General features: G+C 43.6%; 1 protein-coding gene across 2 annotated transcripts in view; it reads right to left on the bottom strand.

The window, feature by feature from the left end:
* LCMT1 (leucine carboxyl methyltransferase 1) overlaps positions 1–21,400 on the bottom strand; it is a 53,445-nt gene that overhangs the window by 27,262 nt on the left and 4,783 nt on the right. Inside the window, exons 2-4 of one of the 2 annotated variants that reach the window (XM_027126585.1) lie at positions 6,446–6,537; positions 4,269–4,390; positions 3,567–3,599 (exon numbers count right to left, since the gene is read on the bottom strand). In XM_027126585.1, the coding sequence (XP_026982386.1) occupies positions 3,567–3,599; positions 4,269–4,390; positions 6,446–6,537 (247 nt within the window). The remainder of the gene's footprint in view (positions 1–3,566; positions 3,600–4,268; positions 4,391–6,445; positions 6,538–21,400) is intronic. The other variant, XM_027126586.1, reaches the window with a different exon arrangement.

The following is a 21,400-nucleotide window of genomic DNA, read 5'->3' on the forward strand; positions in this document are numbered from 1 at the left end:
GAGACCTGGACTCACCACCTTCAGCTGTTCACTCTTGGAATTGCACCACATACCTACTACCTGACTGCAGAGCAGGGCTATGTAAAAGCTATCTGAAGATATTGAGAGGATGTGTTTAAAGGATACACAGAAATAACTTTCTCTAAGAAATTCTACAACAACTTTCAAGAACTTTTACTCACAAGGTATAGAGTGTTAAGAACAGTCTAAAATTCCAGAAGACCACAAGGACAATCAAAAGCAAATAAATGAAGGAAGCATAGTGTCCCACATCTCACACAGGACTTCTGACTTTTTTTTTAACATCTTTATTGGAGTATAATTGCTTTACAATGGTGTGTTAGTTTCTGCATCATAACAAAGTGAATCAGCTATACATATACATATATCCCCATATCTCCTCCCTCTTGCGTCTCCCTCCCACGCTCCCTATCCCACCGCTCTAGGGGGACACAAAGCATCAAGCTGATCTCCCTGTGCTATGCAGCTGCTTCCCACTAGCTAGCTATTTTACATTTGGTAGTGTATATATGTCCATCCCACTCTCTCACTTCATCCCAGCTTACCCTTCCCTCTCCCCGTGTCCTCAAGTCCATTCTCTACATCTGTCTTTATCCCTGTCCTGCCCCTAGGTTCTTCAGAACCATTTTTTTTTTATTCCATATATATGTGTTAGCATACGATATCTGTTTTTCTCTTTCTGACTTACTTTACTCTAAGACAGACTCTAGGTCCATCCACCTCACTACAAATAACTCAATTTCGTTTCTTTTTATGGCTGAGTAATATTCCATTGTATATATGTGCCACATCTTCTTTACCCATTCATCTGTCGATGGACACTTAGGTTGCTTCCATGTCTGGGCTACTGTAGATACAGCTGCAGTGAACATTGTGGTACATGACTCTTTTTGAATTATGGTTTTCTCAGGGTAGATGCCCAGGACTTCTGACCTTTTAAAGAGCTTTCCCAGGCACTCGTGCACTTGATCCTCATAAGAATTCTGAATAAGGGGTAACCGAGGAAGGAAAGCTTACAAAAGGCACACCTGGAACTTTTAAGAAACAGACATCCTCTTTCTCAGCTTTCAGAAACGGGCAAGATGGCTCTGGCAAGTGATGCTTCAACTTCTTATTCCACGATTCTCTGCGGCCCTCTGACACTCCACTCCCAAGTAGCTCGCGTGGCACAGGAGGCAGGGGAGATACCCAAGGCAGGGCACAGCCACCAGGAGGAAGCCAGGAACAGCCACGAGGAAGGGTGGCCCTCAGACTCCAAGATCCAAGGTAGTCGACCACTTCACAGGCGGCCAAAACTGAGACTGCTTCCCCTCCATACCCGACCCTTTGGTTGTACAGAAACAGAATTCAAGAGACACCAAGAAGTGAGGCCCCTTAAAGGGTTTCACTCACCCTTTATTCTTTGCTCATAATGATACCAGCTTTCCCTGGCCCTGTTTTTGCTTGCTGCCTGAAGATGAGTCTTCGACTGTCCAGTCTTGGGCCCCTGAGATTATACAGAACAAGCTCACACGGTAGTGGCCCCAGAAAGCCTGTGACTCGCAACTAAGCCTCTGCTGGTGCAGCAGGGGGGCCATCCCAGGTGGAAAGAGCACGAGACTATAAGATCGATGGACACGACTTCCCCTGCTCTTTTATAGAGGCACATATAGCTCTAAAACGGGGATTAACAAACTTTCTGGAAAGAGTCAAAAAGTAAGCATTTTAGGCTTTGCAGGCCATAATGGTCTCTGTTGTAACTACTCAGCCCTGCTATGAGAGCCATAGATAAGATGTAAATAAATGGGCATGGCTGTGTTCCAATAAAACTTTATTTACAAAAATAGGTGGTTGGCCAGATTTGGCCTGTGCAACCTCAGCTCTAAAAGAGCCAACAAGGGAATTCCCTGGTGGTCCAGTGGTTAGGACTCTGCCCGTCCACTGCAGGGGGACGGGGTCTGATCCCTGGTCAGGGAACTAAGATCCCGCAAGTACGCAAGCAGCCAAAAAATAATAAAAAATAAAAATTAAAGGCAAACATCAAATCGGGGGGAAAACTCACAACAAAATGGAAAAGACAAAAAATAATAATAAAAGAGCAGACAAGGGTTTCCCTGGTGGTACAGTGGTTAAGAGTCTGCCTGCCGATGCAGAGGACACGGGTTCGTGCCCCGGTCCGGGAAGATCCCACATGCCGCGGAGCGGCTGGGCCCGTGAGCCGTGGCCGCTGAGCCTGCGCGTCTGGAGCCTGTGCTCCGCAACGGGAGAGGCCACAACAGCGAGAGGCCCGCATATTGCAAAAAAAAAAAAAAAAAAAGAGCAAACAAGCATAATTTAAAAAAAAGAGAAACTTTAGATTTTTAAAAATCCCTTTGGATCAATACAATTATCAATAAAACAAAAAACTTCCACAAAGGACTTTAAGGCCCTGTGTTACTCCCCTTCCTCACCTTTGACAGAGAACCTTTTTCTTGGAAGGGGCACATAAGACTCGGTGTACCTGGCTCAGAAATTAAAATCTCAGATTTATTCATTATTAACCCACCTACAAGATGGGGAAAAAAACCAAACCATATGACCAAGTCAAAAGGGTAAAAAGGAGGGATTTCTCCAGCGGCCCCTGTAATGCTGGCAGTGCACACACTCTTACACTACATTCTGTTCCAGTTGCTTCCACCACACCAGGGTCACGGCATTACAGAGGCACAATCGACCCACAGAAAAGACTCTCCCTGAACAACCACAGAGCTGTGTGCAGAGGAAAGAGGAAGGAATTGGGAGTCTGAAGAGCTGGAGCCAATGTTGGTTCCACATCCTAATGCCACTGGTTGTCCAATTTGGGGGAAGACACAGACTTTCAAAGCCCCACTTCCCTCAGATGTGTAAGCTCCCCCACCCAACACAGCTCTTGTGTTAACTAATGACGTCATATACGTAAACGCACTTCATAAATGTCAGTTATCTCATCTAGAAGGAAGAATGCAGAGGCAAACGATACTAGGGCCATGTTGAGGACACTGATTCTCAAGTAACAGGAAGACTGGGAGCTCTGATGACCAAAGACCTTCTTATCAGGTGAGCTAATTAGGGACAAAATAGATAATGCAGGTCGAGTTATGCTTATATACTCTCATCTATCTTGGTCTACGCCTGCAAGAAATCTGGAGAGGGGCTTCCCTGGTGGCAGAGTGGTTAAGAATCTGCCTGCCAATGCAGGGGACACGGGTTCGAGCCCTGGTCCGGGAAGATCCCACGTGCCGCAGAGCAACTAAGCCCGTGCGCCACAACTACTAAGCCTGCGCTCTAGAGCCTGCAAGCCACAACTACTGAGCCTGAGTGCCACAATTACTGAAGCCCGCACACCTAGAGCCCGTGCTCCGCAACAGGAGGAGACACTGCAATGAGAAACCCACGCACTGCAAGGAAGAGAAGCCCCTGCTCACCACAACTAGAGATAGCCCGCATGCAGCAATGAAGACCCAACTCAGCCAAAAACAAATTAATTAATTATTTTTTAAAAAGAAATCTGGAGAGACGCACATACCCATTACTACCACGTGACTGACCTGATAGAAGAACCAAGAAAAATCTGTACAAACCTACAAAAATAAGAAAAAGAAAGAAACTGCAATCAGTGAGATATTTGTAGGGAAAAGGTTTGGCAATAAAATCCAGCCCAGGAATCAAAGACCAGAACTTTAGTCCTGGTTCTGTCACTGACTAGACCCAAGTTTCCTTTCCTATGAGTGAGTATAATTACACCTGCCCTTGAACCCAAATAGAACAATTGAGGCATCAAATCAGAGAATGACTACAAAAGGGCTTTGCATCATGTTATCATTACCCAGCCTTGCAAATCTCCAAATGTTACCTAAGACACTGCGATGCCGACAATAAAATCTTAAGTTATCGTCAAAATTACAAACGCGAGTGTTCTTTTGTCTCAGCAGTTCCACGGGTAGAATCCTTGCTCCTTCTCCTGGTATACTGCCACATATGCAGGGGAAATGTACCCAAGAATGTTTACTATAACCCAGTTAGTAGCAGCAAAAGGTGAGAAACCACCCACATATCCTCACTAGGGCTCTGGTGAGATGAAGTACAGGGATGAAGGCAGTTGTGGGGCTGGAGGGCTGCAAAGCGAGGTGGGAGACAGGCTGCCACCGCACTGCATTTTAATCTTTCCTTTACGCTTTTGAACCAGGTGAATGTCTTCAACAAATTAAATTTAAACAACTGGAAAGAGAAAACGGGAAATTTTAATTTACCTTTAACCTCCAGAAGGTGGTATCCATCCCAGCCCCAAGGTTTAGAATTTGACAATTACATTCTGTCTTCCGTAGAAATGCCTTTATAAGCTGGCTGACGCCATGGACTCGAGCAAAATATCCTAAGAGACAGACAGAGAAGCAAGCTATCACTCGGTGACGACAGAAATAATCCCTGCAAAGCCCACGGTGCTAGGGAGAGCAAAACTACACTTTGCCCTTCTTCAGGGTCAGCGTTTATCTGCAAACTTCATGGGAGAAGTAATGACTTTCAAACTCTCTTCCATTTTTTTTTTTTTTTAAAAAAAGCTGGTTGAACAAAAATAAGTACTAGCTACTTAATGGTGGAATTAACGATCTGAAGAAAAATAGTGTCCTATACTTTTACTTAGGAAAGACAAGTGTTTTATATCAAAACATCTGATCTAAATGCTTCTCTTGTAAATGTGCTTTTTCACGGCTCTAGGGAAAGCTAATTAGTACTCTGGTAAAACTCAAAATTGCAAGAGCGTGTGGGAAATAATATTTGTAGGTCAGGAAATTGGGCAGATGAATGTCAGTCAAAGCAAAGAAAGCCATGCTTCTTATCTTGTTCCTTTCACCTCCATCTTGTCTGGGTTAGAGCCTCTGTGTTTATAAAATGGCATCGCAGACAGCGGGAGGAGAGACACCAGCAAGTGGTGGCCTAATTAATGGACTTGTTAAGCTCTGGGGTGGGGAGCTGGGACAAAGGAGATGGGAAACCCAGAAGGGAGACAGGAAGACAGCGTCTGTCTTGTTCTAAAGGCCTGTTGCTCAAGGTGTGACCATTTTTTTTTTTTTTTGGCAGTACGTGGGCCTCTCACTGCTGTGGCCTCTCCCGTTGCGGAGCACAGGCTCTGGACGCGCAGGCTCAGCGGCCATGGCTCACGGGCCCGGCCGCTCCGCGGCATGTGGGATCCTCCCGGACCGGGGCACGAACCCGCGTCCCCTGCATCGGCAGGCGGACTCTCAACCACTGTGCCACCAGGGAAGCCTGAGGTGTGACCGTTTTAAGAACAAAATTTGAGAGTAGCATTTATTGCCATTTGACAGAGAAATTTTATGTCTGGTGAGTGTGCTAATAAATAATTCGGGGAAATTCCCTAGCAGGTCGGTGGTTAGGACTCTGTGATTCCACTGCAAGGGTGCACGGATTCAATCCCTGGTCGGGAACCTAAGGTCTCACATGCTATGCAGCATCGCCAAAAAAAATAAATTAATAAAATAAAATAATCAATTTGATAATCCCTACCTTGTAAGTAAATAAATAATTTGGGCTCGTGTCTACATTTCATTTTCCTAGTAAATCATCTTTATTGTATATTACAGAATATCATCCACAATGGATTCGACTTGGGAGAAAAAAATATGTCTTCACCAAAGATGTTTGGGAAGCGCTCTCCTACTGGGCTGGAGGTCCCCAATCTGCAAACCGGGAGAGGAAGAAGGAAGGGGGGCTGACATGCCGCCTGGGGCACCGAGCCATGGTGGGTCCCTGTCTCTGGAACATTCGTTGGGAAATCTGTCTCAAGAGCTGGGGAGGGAGGCTTAAGAAAGGCCTCTTAACCAGGCCTTGCCCAATCTAACTGATGCCTGGATTCACCCTCAGCTCAAAGTAACTACCGTGTCCTTCTTCTCAGGAACAACCATTTACAAATTCCTTTGCCCTTCTTATAGAACCCACCTACGTGACCCATCTTTAGGGCCTAGATCCCCCACACATACAAGAATTACGTTCACTGGTCAGTTTCTCAATCTGGCTGAAACTAAGTCACCCTCCTATCTCAACTCCTTCGACTTCCTTGATGGAAATTACTTGCAGAACCTAATAGTGTTACTAACACTTTAATAGGGCAACAACAACAAAAATAATCCCTTATGTGAACAGACAGCTCACAGTAAAAGATATATAAATGGCTTTTATAGTAAAAGATATGTGAATGGCTTTTATATTACTGTAAAAACCATTTTTCATGTATCAGGTGAACAAAGATGAAAAGTTTCATAATACACTGTGCTGGTGAGGAAGTTGGGAAATGAGCACTTTCATACACTGTTGAAGACAGTACACCCCGGAACTCTCTTTTTAAGAATGAATCCCTAAAACCTCAGGCCTCTCAGCTGATGAGACGTTGGGGAGGGAGATGGTCACTTGCCTCTGTTAATTTCCGGGGCCTTCCTCTCTTTAGACAGTCTCACCAAATGCTGGATGTAAGGGTCCTGCCAGTAGCCAACGCTCACTGCAAACCTGAAAGAGATGAAAAAGGAAGCAGGTGAGTAGAGAGTAGGTTCAGGCCAGGTTCCACGGCCACGTTCCCAGGAACCAGGTCAAGGATCCACAAGAAATTTATTGACCTCAAAAGGCTAAATCATGCAACTAGAGATCATCATACTAAGTGAAGTAAGTCAGAAAGAGAAAGACAAATACCACATGATATCACTTGTATGTGGAATCTAAAAATATGATACAAATGAACCTATCTATGAAACAGAAACAGACTCATGGACGTAGAGAACAGACTGGTGGTTGCCAAGGGGGAGAGGGTTGGGGGAGGGCTGGAGTGGGAAGTTGGGGTTAGTAGATGTAAGCTATTATATACAGAATGGATAAACAACAAGGTCCTGCTGTAGAGCACAGGGGACTATATTCCATATCCTGTGATAAACCATAATGGAAAAGAATATTTTTTTAAAAAAGAATGTATATATATGTATAACTGAATCACTTTGCTGTACAGCAGTAATTAACACAACATTATAAATCAACCATACTTCAATTTTAAAAAGGCCAAATCACATTTAATGCTCCAGCACAAGCTTAAACAGACTCACTCATCCATCCACCTCTGCATTCACATACACTGCCCATCACATTTCCCACCACAACCATTTCTTACCTCTTCCCCCTTATCACTAATTCCTTTCCCAGGACCCTAAACAGCAAATGATCTCACCTCATACTTCATACAGAAGACCTGTAACCAATTATTCATTCAGCAAACTCACTGGCCAGAGCTAGTCAGATAACTCGGCTCAACCAAAAGTTTTGTGTCCAGGGGAAGGGAGACCCAGAAATATTTGGCAAATGTCACTAACAACTACCAAAGTATTTCTCCTGACTTTGTATTAAATACCTGTCCTTTCATGTCCCTTAAGGAGGTCACAGTGGGGAAACTAGGAACAAATAAAACAGCTATAACTTGGAAAATGCTAGGGTAGCTCAAACTCTAACCCAGTCTACACTACAAGCAGTTAAAGTTGTAGTGTTCCAAGCCTAGGAGCTGAAGCCCTGATTACCACTGGAAGTCCGCTGGCAACCATGAGTGGAACCAGCCTTAGGACAAATGAGAAGTCAGGGAAGGAAGCTGGATCCCTAAGGCCACGCCACACCCCTGTGGGCCTGGAGCCTTCTCTACCTAGCAACGAATACTTAGTGAGATAAGAAACATCTTTACCACTTAAGTCAAATTGAGTCAGGCTTCTGTTACTTGCAGTCTTAAGCATCCTAAGTGATATCCTGAATAATACATCCATTTCCATGTTGCTTGATAAATAAACTGAAACTTAAGGTGGCTGGGGGTGTGTGTGTGGGTGTGTGTGTGTGTGTGTGTGTGTGTGTGTGTGTGTGGTGTCACCCAGCTAAGTTCTAAGCTCCCAGAGCACATATTACATCTTTCCTTTTCTTCATATCTACCAACAAGGCTTACTGCTGCCTTGACAGCAATAGGTGCTGAATTCTGCACAAACATGCCTCCTCCAGTCTCTCGCATCCACGTCTGCACATCCATAGACACCCACAACAAAGCACATATGTTCAACTACTCAAGGCAGCAACTCAACAAAGAAACACACAAAGTACTAAGGAACACAATTTGCTATAAGCCCAGACTGTCCAAGGAAAACAGCAGACCCACAGAGTTTTACAAACAAACTTGCCCAGTTTTCTAAAATAGTGCTTTCCAGGAATTCCCCAGCGGTCCAGTGGTTAGGACTCTGCGCTTTCACTGCTGAGGGCGAGGGTTCAATGCCTGGTCGGGGAACTAAGATCCCGCAAGCCACACAGCACGGCCAATAAAATAAAATAAAAGAGTGCTTTTCAAACAATGAGTTGTGACCCATTCATATCATAAAATCGATGTAATACTTTGCAAATCTCCCTTTTAGAAAATGAAGTAGAACAGAGTAAAACAGAAAATAGCAGCATCATTCCACATTGTAAGAGTGTTTTGTGAAGCTTTTGTTTCAAGTGTGTGTTGGGGGTATAAGTGCCGTGAAAAATGTGTTCTCACTGTGGGTGGCAGTTTGAGGAACGCTGATTTCAAAGGAGTCATCTCGCGCCATCTAGTGGTAAAAGCCATATCTGCAGTTGAAGCAAGAACGGTAGACCAGTGATGAGAACACGCCTCGAACAATTTAGAGCTTGGAAGGGACCTTAGTCAAGCCCAACATCCAGAGCAAGAATCCTTTCGACAACATAGAGCCACTGTTGACTACTGCCCACAGAGAAGGCACTCACCCCACTGCGAAGAAACTCGAACTGCTGAAAAGCTCATCAATTTGCCCCCCTCTAAGTGTTCCTTGTTGGATTTATTAGTGCCCTCTCGGAAAACAAGGAGCAGTTTCTATTCCTCCCAACTCTGCATTATCAGTTGAGTTAATATTATTGATTTGGTCTGGCAATATTTATTGAGTGTCTGCTAAGTGCCAGGCATAGGGTTACAGTGGTGAACAAAATAGAGAAGGGACAAAGACAGAGATTATGACAAACGAGGGATATAATGGTATGGCGGATGGAGGACCTACTTCAGAGGTGAAAGGGAAGACCTCTCTTAAAGGGCATGGCTGAGTCGAGTCCTAGAGAATTAGGGAAAGGCAGCTGTGCAAAAGGCATTCCAGGTAAGAGGAACAGCAGATACAAACACTCGGGGGTGGGAGTGCACGTGGAGTGTTCTAGTAGCAGGAAGTAGGCAGGGCAGCTGGAGAAGAGTAAGAAAACAGGAGAAACTGGAGAAGACATTGGAGAGAGAAGCAGACTCAGGTCACACAGGGCCTGGCAGGAGCATGGGATGGATCTCCACAACACACTGGACGTGGTCAGTGATGTGCAGCAGTACAGAAAGGTGGGGAGATGCCTGCACATAACACAAGGACCCCCGATCATCTGGGGAGATGCCTGGACATAACACAAGGACCCCTGATCACTAGTACCTATGACTCCTACTTCCTAATTTTTCCAACATGTGTCTCTTTGCAGTCCTCAAATCTAGATGACTGCCAGTGGTTTCCATGCCTCCGAGGAAAAAGGCTCACTGCTTTGCCTGTGAGAGTGGCCAAGATAAAAAGATGTACAACGCACTGCTGCGAAGAAGGAAGAGGGTGCTGCTGGGCATTGCTGCTGGGAGCTCTGAAGGGAGGCGGGCACCATGATTCAGCCGAGCAGATGACAGTGCATCCACACAATGAATACTAACCAGTCATCTGAAACGTAAATTAGAAGAACTGGGGACGGCAAGAGGTTCATGAAACATAGGCTATATTTCGTTATATCCAGGACACCACCAATTGTAAGGCTGAAAAAAGAAAGGGACTTCCCTGGTGGCACAGTGGTTCAGAATCCGCCTGCCAATGCAGGGGACACGGGTTTGATTCCAGGTCCGGGAAGATCCCACATGCCGCAGAACAACTAAGCCCATGCGCCACAACTACTGAGCCTGCGCTCTAGAACCCACGCGCCACAACTATGGAGCCCACGCACCGCAACTACTGAAGCCCGCATGCCCTAGAGCCCATGTGCCGTAACTACTGAGCCCGCACTCCGCAACAAGAGAAGCCACCGCAGTGAGAAGCCTTCACACCGCAAGGAAGGGTAGCCCCTGCTCACCACAACTAGAGAAAGCCCACGCACGGCAAAGAAGACCCAACGCAGCCAAAAACTAAAACTAAAAATAAATAAAGAAAATAAAGAAAAAAGAAGTTAAAAAACACTGCCAATTAATGTTTTTCTTATCGCTTAGAATTTTAATTTTGTGGTTACTGAAAAAGCTCCTTCATTGGGACAGAGTGTCATCATCTCTCTCTCTCGTACAGACAGAAAAAGGAAAAGGTGAGTGAAGTAAGCTGCTAAGACTTCACTTTCAGGATGTCTGTGCCTTTCGACACAATATCAACCTCCGTGCCATCGAGGGCGTTAGCGAGGATACATTCCTTAACAGATCTCCACCATCCTCTCTGAGATTTTCTTCCAAGCAGCTAACCCTCACCCTGGAAGTTTTGATACTGGCTCTCTCTTGATCTCATTAGAAGGTATCAAGGGATGATTTTCAACAGCAATCAGGATCTGGGTTCTTTCTTCAAATGGCCCTTAAACAGTATGTGGACTAAAAGCACCAGGGACTGTGGTCACAGCTGCCCAACCATGCCATGCCAGCAGAAATAACCTCCATGCCTGCTTGCACAGGTAAGGACACCTCTAACAGACTTGACAGTGTCTGCAGGACACATTGAGAGTAAGTCACATCTGATTTCAGAGAAGTTAAAATGCAAGACCATGTGTGTCACAAAATGGCTCAGATAGTATTGTCACATCTATATGTATAACTGGAATCACTTTGTTGTATACCTGAAACTAACACAATATTGTAAATCAACTATACTTCAATTTTAAAAAATAGTATTGAACTGTGAGGAACCACCATTGCCTATGATGACAAGGGACTCGCCAGATGTCAACATTTAGCAACGGAATAGCTAACAAGGGAGGAATGTTTGCCTTTTTTTTTTGGCTGTGCTACACGGCATGTGGAATCTTAGTTCCCCGACCAGGGATCAAACCTGCGCCCCCTGCAGTGGAAGCGCGGAGTCCTAACCACTGGACCACCAGGGAAGGCCCAATATCTGCCACTTTTAAATGATGTTATTCTATTTCTTTTTAAACTAAATTAATTATTTCCATCAAAAAGATAGTCTTCACAACAAGAGCAACAGTAAGTTGCTCATACAAGGCATACAAGGCAAATATTACACTAGGAAAAATATTTGTAACAGGTCACAAAGTGCTAATATCCTTACAATATAAAGGACTCATAAATTAATATGGGAAAAAACTAATATTCCAGAAGAAAAAGAACGGGTAAAGGACAAAAATGAACCATTCACAAAAGAAGAAAAACTGACCAATGAACATATAAAAAGCTCAGCCTTATCAATGATTAAAAAAAAAAAGCAAAATGAAAATGAAAGCAAAAACAAGAGAGCAGTACTGCTCTTATCAAATCAGCAATAAAACTCTTTTTTAATAGAACCTGGCTTTGGAGAGGAATGAGGAAGAGGGCCCTGGAGCACCAATGTCCAAACTGGAAACTGGCACGGTCATGCTTCAAGGCACTGTGGCAACAGGTATAAGAAGCCAGAATAACGTGCGAACACAATAGCCAAACAGTCCCACTTCTGGGATTTTATCCTTAGGAAATAACCAAGAATGAACACAAAGATTTTTTTTTTTTTTTTACAAGAACGCTGTACCTGGAGTTATAGTATCAGGTCGACAAAACAGGCCACAAGATTATACGGACAGGACATTCACAAGTTTGTTAGAATGAACGCACACATATATATAAAGACTGCCCAGAGTAGATACCAACATGTTAATAGTGGTTATCTCCACACCCCAATACTGTGCACCTAGTTCTGTCACTTCCACGATCGTCCTCTGTTTCCCAAATCCAGAGAACATCCCTTCCATTTGAATATCTTGATTTCATGTTTCAAACCCAGAATCAGAGAATCAAACATCTCAGATCTGGAAAGACCTGAAAGATTCACTCAATCTTCATTCAATCACTATTGCTTTCAAAATGTTCATGACACTCACATACCACCTGTTCAAAGTAATGTCTGTTTTTAACATTTATTTCATTGAAGTGTACTTGATTTACAATGTGTTAACTTCTGCTGTACAGCAAAATGATTCAGTTATACATATATATTTTTTTCATATTCTTGTCCACTATGGTTTATCACAGGATATTGAATATAGTTCCCTGTGCTCTACAGCAGGACCTTGTTGTTTAACCATCCTATATATAACAGTTTGCATCTGCAACCCCAAACTCCCAATCCTTCCCTCCCACGCCCCCTCCTTCCCAATGTAATATGTCTTTAAATAAACTCAATTTTCTTAGTACTCAGGTCTGATGTGCTACCTAATATTTTCTTCTAACACACACTGTAACGAATACCTAACCATTAACATTTAAAACATCTATCTGTGTACTGCCTAAAACCATCTCACATTCCTCTCATGGGAAACAGTGATCTGGCCCAACCACCAATTCATTAAAGAGACATTTATTGATTCTGTCCTATTTGCATAAGTATCAGCTGCAACAATGGGAAATTCATGTGAAGTTGTGAAACGCCTTCCAACAGGCATTTCTTCATCTGAGGATTCAGGGACTGGGAAAGGCCCTCCCTGGTCTCCCTGACTATGAGGGTCAAGGCTGGGGCCGGTTTGTTTCACTTCTCCTGAACACTGACTGCGTGCTTACCGCGTGCCAGGCAACCTTCAAATGCTTGACAAATAGGAATACATTGAGCCCTTGTAACAACCCTAAGGTGGTTTGCCCAAGCTGTGGAACCTTTAAGGAAATTAACTGCTTTACAAACCTACCTACCCACTGGATTTAGATCCCTCCCCAAACACTTTAGTGCTTAAATGATACATATCTATCGTGTGTGTGTGTGTGTGTGTGTGTGTATGTGTATTGCTTAGCTGCTTATAGATACATATGTATCTGTATGTATGTAAATCTATATATATGCAATTGCAAAAATCAACCGAATATTCTCAGCACTAATTTTCAAGTTTGGGATTTTAACTGCATACTTCTTGTGGTCCTCTAATTTTTAATTTTATTGTTGTTCTTCTACATCTTTTAGTTTCAATTTTTGGTTTCTATTTCCTGTTGGTTTTATTCTTGGTTTATAAATGGAAGATAGGAAGCAAAGTCTTAAGTGCAATAGACTCTGTACCTAAACAGAGTTCAGATTTGCTTCCTTTCTTGGGAGCTCTTGAAAGCTTCTTTTTGTTTTCCTAAGCAGATCAGCAGAACTTAAGTGTTCAATCATCTAAAAAACTGGGCCTGAATAACTAAGAAGACTCACAGGCTAGTTTCCTCCCAAAGGAGACTACTGGTATTGCCTTTTGGCTTCATCTAACATCTAATTACTTTACAAGTAATATGATCTAGAATCTACTGTCTCTCTTGTAAGCAGTCATTGAATAGTGGTCAAAGCATAAACGGAAAAGGAACCTACATTCACAGAGAGTGAAATAAGTAGAAGAATCAAATCAGTCCCCTTGGTACAATGTCTCATATCTAAATTTTTAACCAAAAAAAAAGAAAATGTAATTAATAAAATTAATACAGAACACAGTAACAGGATGCCATGGACCTGAATAATGCTGATGTATTTTTGAAAAAAATAAAACACTTAAGAACCTGTATTCTGAATATTTCCTCCAGTCTGAGGCTTGCCTGTTCATTTTCTCAGTTTATCTCTTTTTCCTTTGTAGTTAGTACTTTTTCTGTTCTACATACTAAATATTTACCTACCCAAGGCTGCCAAGGTATTCCCCTATGTTTTCATACAGAAGCTTTACGGTTCTAGCTTTCATATTTAGGTTTATGGTCCATCCCAAATTAGTATGTGTGTACAGAAGGAGGTCAGTGTTCATTCTGTTTCCACTTGAATATCCAGTTGATCCAGAATTATTGGTTAAAACGACTTCACTTTTCCCCATTGAAATGACTTGGCACTCGGGGCAAAAATCAACTTACAGCACTGGTATAGGTCTATTTCTGTTTCATTGATCTATTTTTCTACATTTATGCAAAGACCACATTGTTTTGATCACTGTAGCTTTACAGTGGGTCTTAGAAATCAGTAGATTAAGCAGTGTAAGTTCCCCAACTTCACCCTTCTTTTGAACATTTTTTTGGGCTACTCTAGATTTTTTGTGTTTCCATATACATTTTAGAATCAATTGTTAAGTTTTTCCAAAAAGATGGCTAGGGTTTTGACTGGGATTTAGACAGTTGGTTTTTTACTGCTATTGTAAATAATATTTAAAAATTTCACTTTCCTATATGTGTACGTATATTTACAACACATCTATCTGACAAATGATTCCTATACAGAATATATAATGAACTCCAACAAGTCAAAATCAACATTATCATCATTAGTGAAAATGGGCAAGGGCTTGAACAGATAATTCACAAAAGAAGATGCAGAATGGCCAATAAGCACACAATAAGTATACATCTGTTACCAGGGAAATGCTATTTCAGACCTTAATGAGATGCTATTTCACACTCACTAACAATGCTGAATGTTTAACAAGGATATGGAGCAACTGGAGTTTTGATACATTGCTGGTGGGAAGTGTAATCTGATAAAAACCACTTTGGAAATTAGTCTGGCAGTTAAATACATACCCACCCTATGACTAAGCAATTCTACTCCTAGATATTTATCCAAGAAAAATTCAGGCTTATATAAGAACGTTCATTGCAGCCTATTCACCATGGCCAAAAACTAGATACGACTCAAATGTCCATCATCAGGTGAATGGATGAACAAATCGTGGTACATTCATACAACACAAAAAGGAGCAAACTATTTTACCCTGACAAAGATTAGCTCCTTGACCAAACTCTAGCCAGGCTCCTCTGAGACCTCCTCTACTAGGCATCAACCTTGGCCTATAATATAAAGACCTGAGCAAACATTAACATAGCTCCTAACAGCTCAAGGCCACACCACTAGGGTGTCTCTAGTCCCCCTTAGCATGCCTGCCTGAGAAAACTCAAGACTGCCAAAAGAACTTACTGTTGGTTCCAGGCAACACCTAAAGATAGGGCCTCCCTGTCTCCCAGCTAGCAAATCCAGATGGTTTCTGCTGGACCAACACTCCCTTTTCCCATTTTCTGTAATTTTTTCTCTGATTCTACTGAATCCCTGCTCACCCCCCTCCTTCCTCCCTCACTTGCCCTTTAAAACACCCTCTGTACAAATCAGAGTTGAGTTTAGTTCATGCTGGATTCTTTTCCCTGTTGCAATAGTTATTGCTGATTAAAATCTGACCTTACCACTTTAGCATCCAGCTTTATCTGTGACAATGGGCGTTTATCTTTGACAACGTGTACAACATGGATGAATCTCAAAGAACATCTTGAGTGAAAGACACAAAAAGAATGCATACTGTATGATTCTGTTTATATGACATTCAAGAATAGGCAAATCTATGGTAGCCCGAAACAGAAAATGGTTGCTGGGGGGCGGGGGAGTGGTAATGAGACTAAGTAGAGATAAGGGAACTTTCTGGAGTTTCAGAAATATTTTGTATCTTGTTTCGGGTGGTGGTACATAGATATATGCAACTATCAACACTCATCAAACTGAACATTTTATTCTGTATATATTATCTCCCTCTCCCCATTCCCCTTCTCTCCTAAGAATACCTGAGGAAATTCCAGAAGGAAAAAAAAAGGTGAGGGATATAGCACATCCTCCAAGTTCCCTTTCCAATATCCATTCACCCTTTCTTCCTAAGAGGACCCCAATTTTGTTTGAGGCATCAATCTGCCCTATTGGAGATTCTTACCTCCCCACACTTTCCTGCACCCAGGAGTGGAGCCATGTGTCCTAATGATGGCTAATGAGAAGTACACAGAAGTCTACAGGGTTGGGCTTCCCAAAAAGCTACTGCTTTCCTTACGAAAATGGGCAGATTCAGACACATACATGGCTCTTGCTAGTATCCCTTCCTTTGCTTTCTTCCCAGAGCACAGCTGCTCAAACAGACTAAAAAAAATCTGATAACCCTGCTACAAACCTATCCTCACCCTGTGAAGCAAGCTGTGGGAGCTCTGAATCAATTCACAGCTGAGTAACTTTGTGAGTCGAAAATTTTCAGACATCAAAATGGAGAAAAAAAAAAAAAAGCGATTTCAACTGGAAGTCAAGAAATGACAACCAAGGACCTACTGTAAAGCACAGGGAACTATACTCGATGTTGTGTAATAACCTATAAGGAAAGAGACTCTGAAGAAGAATATAGATATATAAATATATACACATATATATATGTATAACTGAATCACTGTGCTGTACACCTGAAACTAACACGATATTGTAAATCAACTATACTTCAATAAAAAAAAAAGAATGACATATGCACTGCTGTGTTAAAGTATATATAAGAATTTAGTATACAAGTGACATTTCAAATCAATGGGGAAAATAAGACCATTCAATAGATGATGTAGGAACAAATGGCTAATAATTTGAGACAAAATTAAGTGAAAACTGCTACCTTATAATGTCCAAAATAATAAATATAGATGAATGATCTAAGCATAAAAGCCAAAACCATAGAAGTGCTAAAAGAAAATGTTATAAAGATTGAGAATGGCCTTTAAAAGCTTTACCCCAAAACCACAAGCCATAAAGTTCGATTGTCAGATTCTATACCCTAAAGCGTCACCATTTCTGTATTATGAAATGTACAGTACAAGCTATACTGAAAGACGAGCAACAGCTTGAGAGAAAATGCTGCAACAAATACCAAGGTAAAGGATTACTATTCCAGATACAAAAGGTTCTTACAAATCAATAATAAAAATACAAATAACCGAACAAGAAAAAGACAACAACCCAGTAGGACAGCAACGTGTGAGAGAGGATTCACACAGAAAATATCAATGAGTGTGTGAGCAGTCAAAAAATGCTCAGTCTCACTCGTGATTTTAGGAATACAAATTAAGAACAGGTGTTATCTTCCACCTGCCAGTTGGTGAACAATCTAAGAGACTGAGAATGTTCCATGATTAGCATCTCCGTTCACCATAGGTTAAGAATGGAAACGGATTATCACCTCCTTGGAGGACCATCTTGCAGAAGCTTCTCCCCTGAAATCTGTCTCACGGGAAAACTCAAACACGTGTGCAAAGATGCTCATCACAGCACGATTTTTTTTTTTTTCTGCGGTACGCGGGCCTCTCACTGTTGTGGCCCCTCCCGCCGCGGAGCACAGGCTCCGGACGCGCAGGCTCAGCGGCCATGGCTCACGGGCCCAGCCGCTCCGGGGCATGTGGGATCTTTCCGGACCGGGGCACGAACCCGCGTCCCCGGCATCGGCAGGCGGACTCTCAACCACTGCGCCACCAGGAAAGCCCCCACAGCACGATTTTAAGAACAAAATCATAACCACCTAAATGCTGACCAAAAGAACAGTCAAATAAGGTACAACCGCACTGCAGAATACTGTGCAGCCAATAAAAAGAATGAGGCAGATCTGGGTGAAATTACATGTACAATATGTTCACAGTAGGCTCTTGAGTGGGGAAAAAGTACAGTTGACCCTTGAACAACGTGGAGGTTAGGGGTGCTGACCCCCATGCAGTAGAAAATCCAGGTACAGCTTTACAGTTGGCCCTCTGTATCCTCGGTTCCACATCTACAGATTTGACAACTTTGGATCGTGTAGAATGGTATTTAATGAAAAAACACTCTGCCTGCTTAAGTGGACCTGTGCAGTTCAAACCCATCTTGCTCAAGAGTCAACTGTACTCACCTTTCTCATTTAAAAAATTAAGCTTTTAAGAGAGGGAAAAAAAAAGATGTGATATTACTATTTGAGATCTAAGATCACTTACCTTTCGCAAATGTTTTCCAAAATCTAATGTTTTCCTTTTATTAAAAAAAAAAAATGGGGGTGATAAAACATCCCCAGTTTATTTGACCTTTCTGATGGCAAGGTTGGCAGCTAACGTATCCTCCACAGTATGTTCTAGTTCTAAAGTGACATGTCTTCTCTGGGAGTGGAAAGTACCTTGGCACCTGCCATCAAAGTATTTCAGATCAAAATCTTAGCCCTGCTCTCTGGGGCATAGCTGTGAAGATGCAATCAGTGTGCTGGAGAGGCCAGGGCCCTCGGGAAAACGCTGGCTTTCCTGAGAGGTGATCCTGTGTCCTGCTTTCGTGACGGGGTAGCGGGGGACATCTGTCGATTCGGTTGAGAAATCAGATGAACTTCTATTATTTGCACAGTAGAATTTCAGCCTTACAGCCCCTGGTCTGGCTTCTAACACATACGGACCACTGAAAACCAGTTAAACAGAAAACCAGAATTTTTAAGACCTCATCAGGAAATATAATCTTGAGCATTTGCATTCGGGTCTAATCAATTTAGCCATCCGACAGATAATTATTGTGTGTCTACAATGCGAATGGCACTAAGGTAGACAGGTCCCTGCTTTGTGTTGTTTTCATTCTGGTCAAAGGGACAGACATTAAACAGCATGTCTGAACTACAACTGGGCTGATGACCACAAAGGAGACGCACGGAGTGTTACGAGAACACGGAACACAGGCTACGTCTTGTCTGCAGGAGCCAAAAAGGCCTCCTGGAAGGAGCCACACCTGAGATAAGCCAAAAATCTTGGCGTCATCTTTGACTCCTCACCGTACATCCAATCTGTCAGTACATTCTATCAGCTTGACCTTCAGTGTATCCAGAATCTAACGGATTCCCAGCACCTCCACCGCTGCCATCCTGAGCCAAGCCCCCAGCATCTCTGACTTGGGGTATTCTGAGAGCACATCTCCCTGCCTCCATGCTGCCCCCTACCGTCTGTTCTCACCAGAGACGCTGAAGGGATCCTGTTCAAACCCAAGTCACCTTTGTCTTCCAAGTCCCCCAGCGGCTCCCATCTCACTCAGAGTGAAAGCTGAGTCCTTAAAAGAGCTCGTCTCCCCCTCACTCAGCCGGCCTTGCAGCTCCTGGGACAGGCAGGGCCAGCTCCTGCCTCACAGGGCCTTTGTACTCTGCCTGGGACATTGCTTCCCCAGAAGTCCATCCTCAGGGCTCCCTCCCTCCCCAGCACTGACCTTCTCGATGGGGCCGTCCCTGGCCATCCCGGCTCACGTGGCCTTCCAACATTCCTACAGCATCGCCCACCATCTCACGTGCCAGATATGTTGCTCGTTTGCTTCCTGGCTGCTTCCTCCACTGCAATACATGCCCCATGACAGCTCCGTTTTTGTCTGTTTCATTCACTTCTGCATCCACACTAGAACAGGGTCTCCATAAACTGAGCAGGGTCTCAATAACGAATATCAAATGAAGGCATCAGTCTGAGGGATGACGTGGAGCTGATCAGACAAGGAAGGGTGGGAGAAAGCATTTCGGGAGGGAATGGCCGGCTGAAAGGCCCCAGGAAAGACAGGAACAGGTCTCGCCCGAGGAACTGAGAGGACGGTGGCGAGAAGGAAAGAGCTGGGGGAAGCAAGATTGGAGGAGCCAGACGGAGCACGCAGGGCCGGGCGGACCATGTGAGAAACTTCGCTCTTTTTCTAACAGCAACAAGAAGCCATTAAACTAGGGAGTGACAAGGTCCCATGTGCCTTTTGCAAACCTCTGGCTTCAGTGTGAGAACTGGACTTGGGGACGTAAGCATGATTGGGGAGCTCAGTTGGCAGATGGGTGTCACGGCTCAGACCACGGATGACCTGAGCGTGGACTGAGACGGCAGCCGCAGAGGTGGAGGAAAGGAGGTAGATTCCAGAAACATTTTGCAGACACAATCTAAGGTCTCGGTGATTGATTCATAGATTCAAATTCATAGATGAATTTCACTTACAGGGGGTAAGTGAAAGGGCAGCTCCACGATGACTCCTACCTTTTTTACTCTAACTGAGGGGACAATGGCATCACCCACTGAGTTGCGAGGGTGGGGTGGCGTGGAGGAAAATTCGGGAAGGTGATCTTGAGTGCAGTTTTGGAAATAATGAATTTGAGATCATTCTGAGAAATCCAAATGGAGATTTCCAGCTGGCAAGGATCAGATCCAGGGTAGCGTGATCAGATCAGGAAAGGTGAGGCGTGTCGCTATTTATCTTGTGGCTGACGGAGAATCAAAAAGTTTCAAGTAGCAAAGTGACAGGATAAGATTTGTGATTCCGAAAAAATCACCCTGGCCACGGCATAAACACTTGGACAGGGGAGATGGCCAGACTAGAAGCAGGTAGAACAATAAGGACGTGTTGCAACAGATCAGGTGAGCGAGGGCTGTGGCCGTCGGGAAGGAAAAGGGAACAGACTTTCCCTTTGTCACCAGCCCATCTGCTGCACAGCTGCTGGGGATTTTTCTAAAACACAAACCCAGATCATGTCAGTTCCCCAACTTGAAAGCCCTTGGGACCTTCCCCATTCTGTTCTCTGACAACCTCTCCAGAATTCACTCTTGCTACCCAGTGCCCATCCAAGGTCAAGTTCCCCTAACACTTCCCCTAAGAGCTTTGATCTCTATGTTCTTTGGCTCCTGCTCTTTTCTTCTGCCTGGTAAACACCTATTCGCCTTTTTAAGACTCACCTCTCCTCCCCTGTGAAAATAAGAAAACCAGTGCTGACCGCTAGGAGTTGGCCTGGTACCACGAGCCAGGCTTCACTGCAGTTAGATGCTTGCCTGGTGCTCACAGAGGCCACGCTGTCCTTCTGTTGGACAGAAACAATCTCGCAGGACCAGCAGCACAAGGTCGCACTACAACAGCGACGAATTGAGACAAAACAGGACCCCTTCATAATTTTGTCTAACAGACAAAACCAAGGTAGGTCATCATGCCAGCCACAGGTCCCAAACACTCCTCTCTCCTGGCTGAGATGAGCAACTGTGGCTTCTTTACGAATCACAGAGTGACTCTAGAAAAGTCAGACACACCTCCTCCTAGAAAAGACTGAGCTACCCAATCACAAAATTGTCCCCGCCTCCTGTGAGCACCCAATCCCGGGCAAATCTCTGCTTCCTTGAACCCTCCCCCAAATTACCCAACTGAAGCCCAAATCCTGTAAGTTCTTTCTAACACCCCTTACGGATAGGCCCCAAAGCTCCCTTAACTTAAAAACAGCCTCCTATTTTAACTCAGGGCTTTCATCCGCTTTCCCAAGATTAATAACTTTAAAGTTTCAAATTCATAGATGAAAAAGAAAACTTCCCACTGGCTGGAAAATAAGGCAATTCTAAAATAAAATGTCAACTTTTTTTTTT

This window comes from Aethalodelphis obliquidens, unplaced genomic scaffold, assembly GCF_003676395.1.
Source record: "Aethalodelphis obliquidens isolate GAN/ISIS:26980383/991018 unplaced genomic scaffold, ASM367639v1 scaffold30, whole genome shotgun sequence".
Lineage (NCBI taxonomy): Eukaryota > Metazoa > Chordata > Mammalia > Artiodactyla > Delphinidae > Aethalodelphis > Aethalodelphis obliquidens.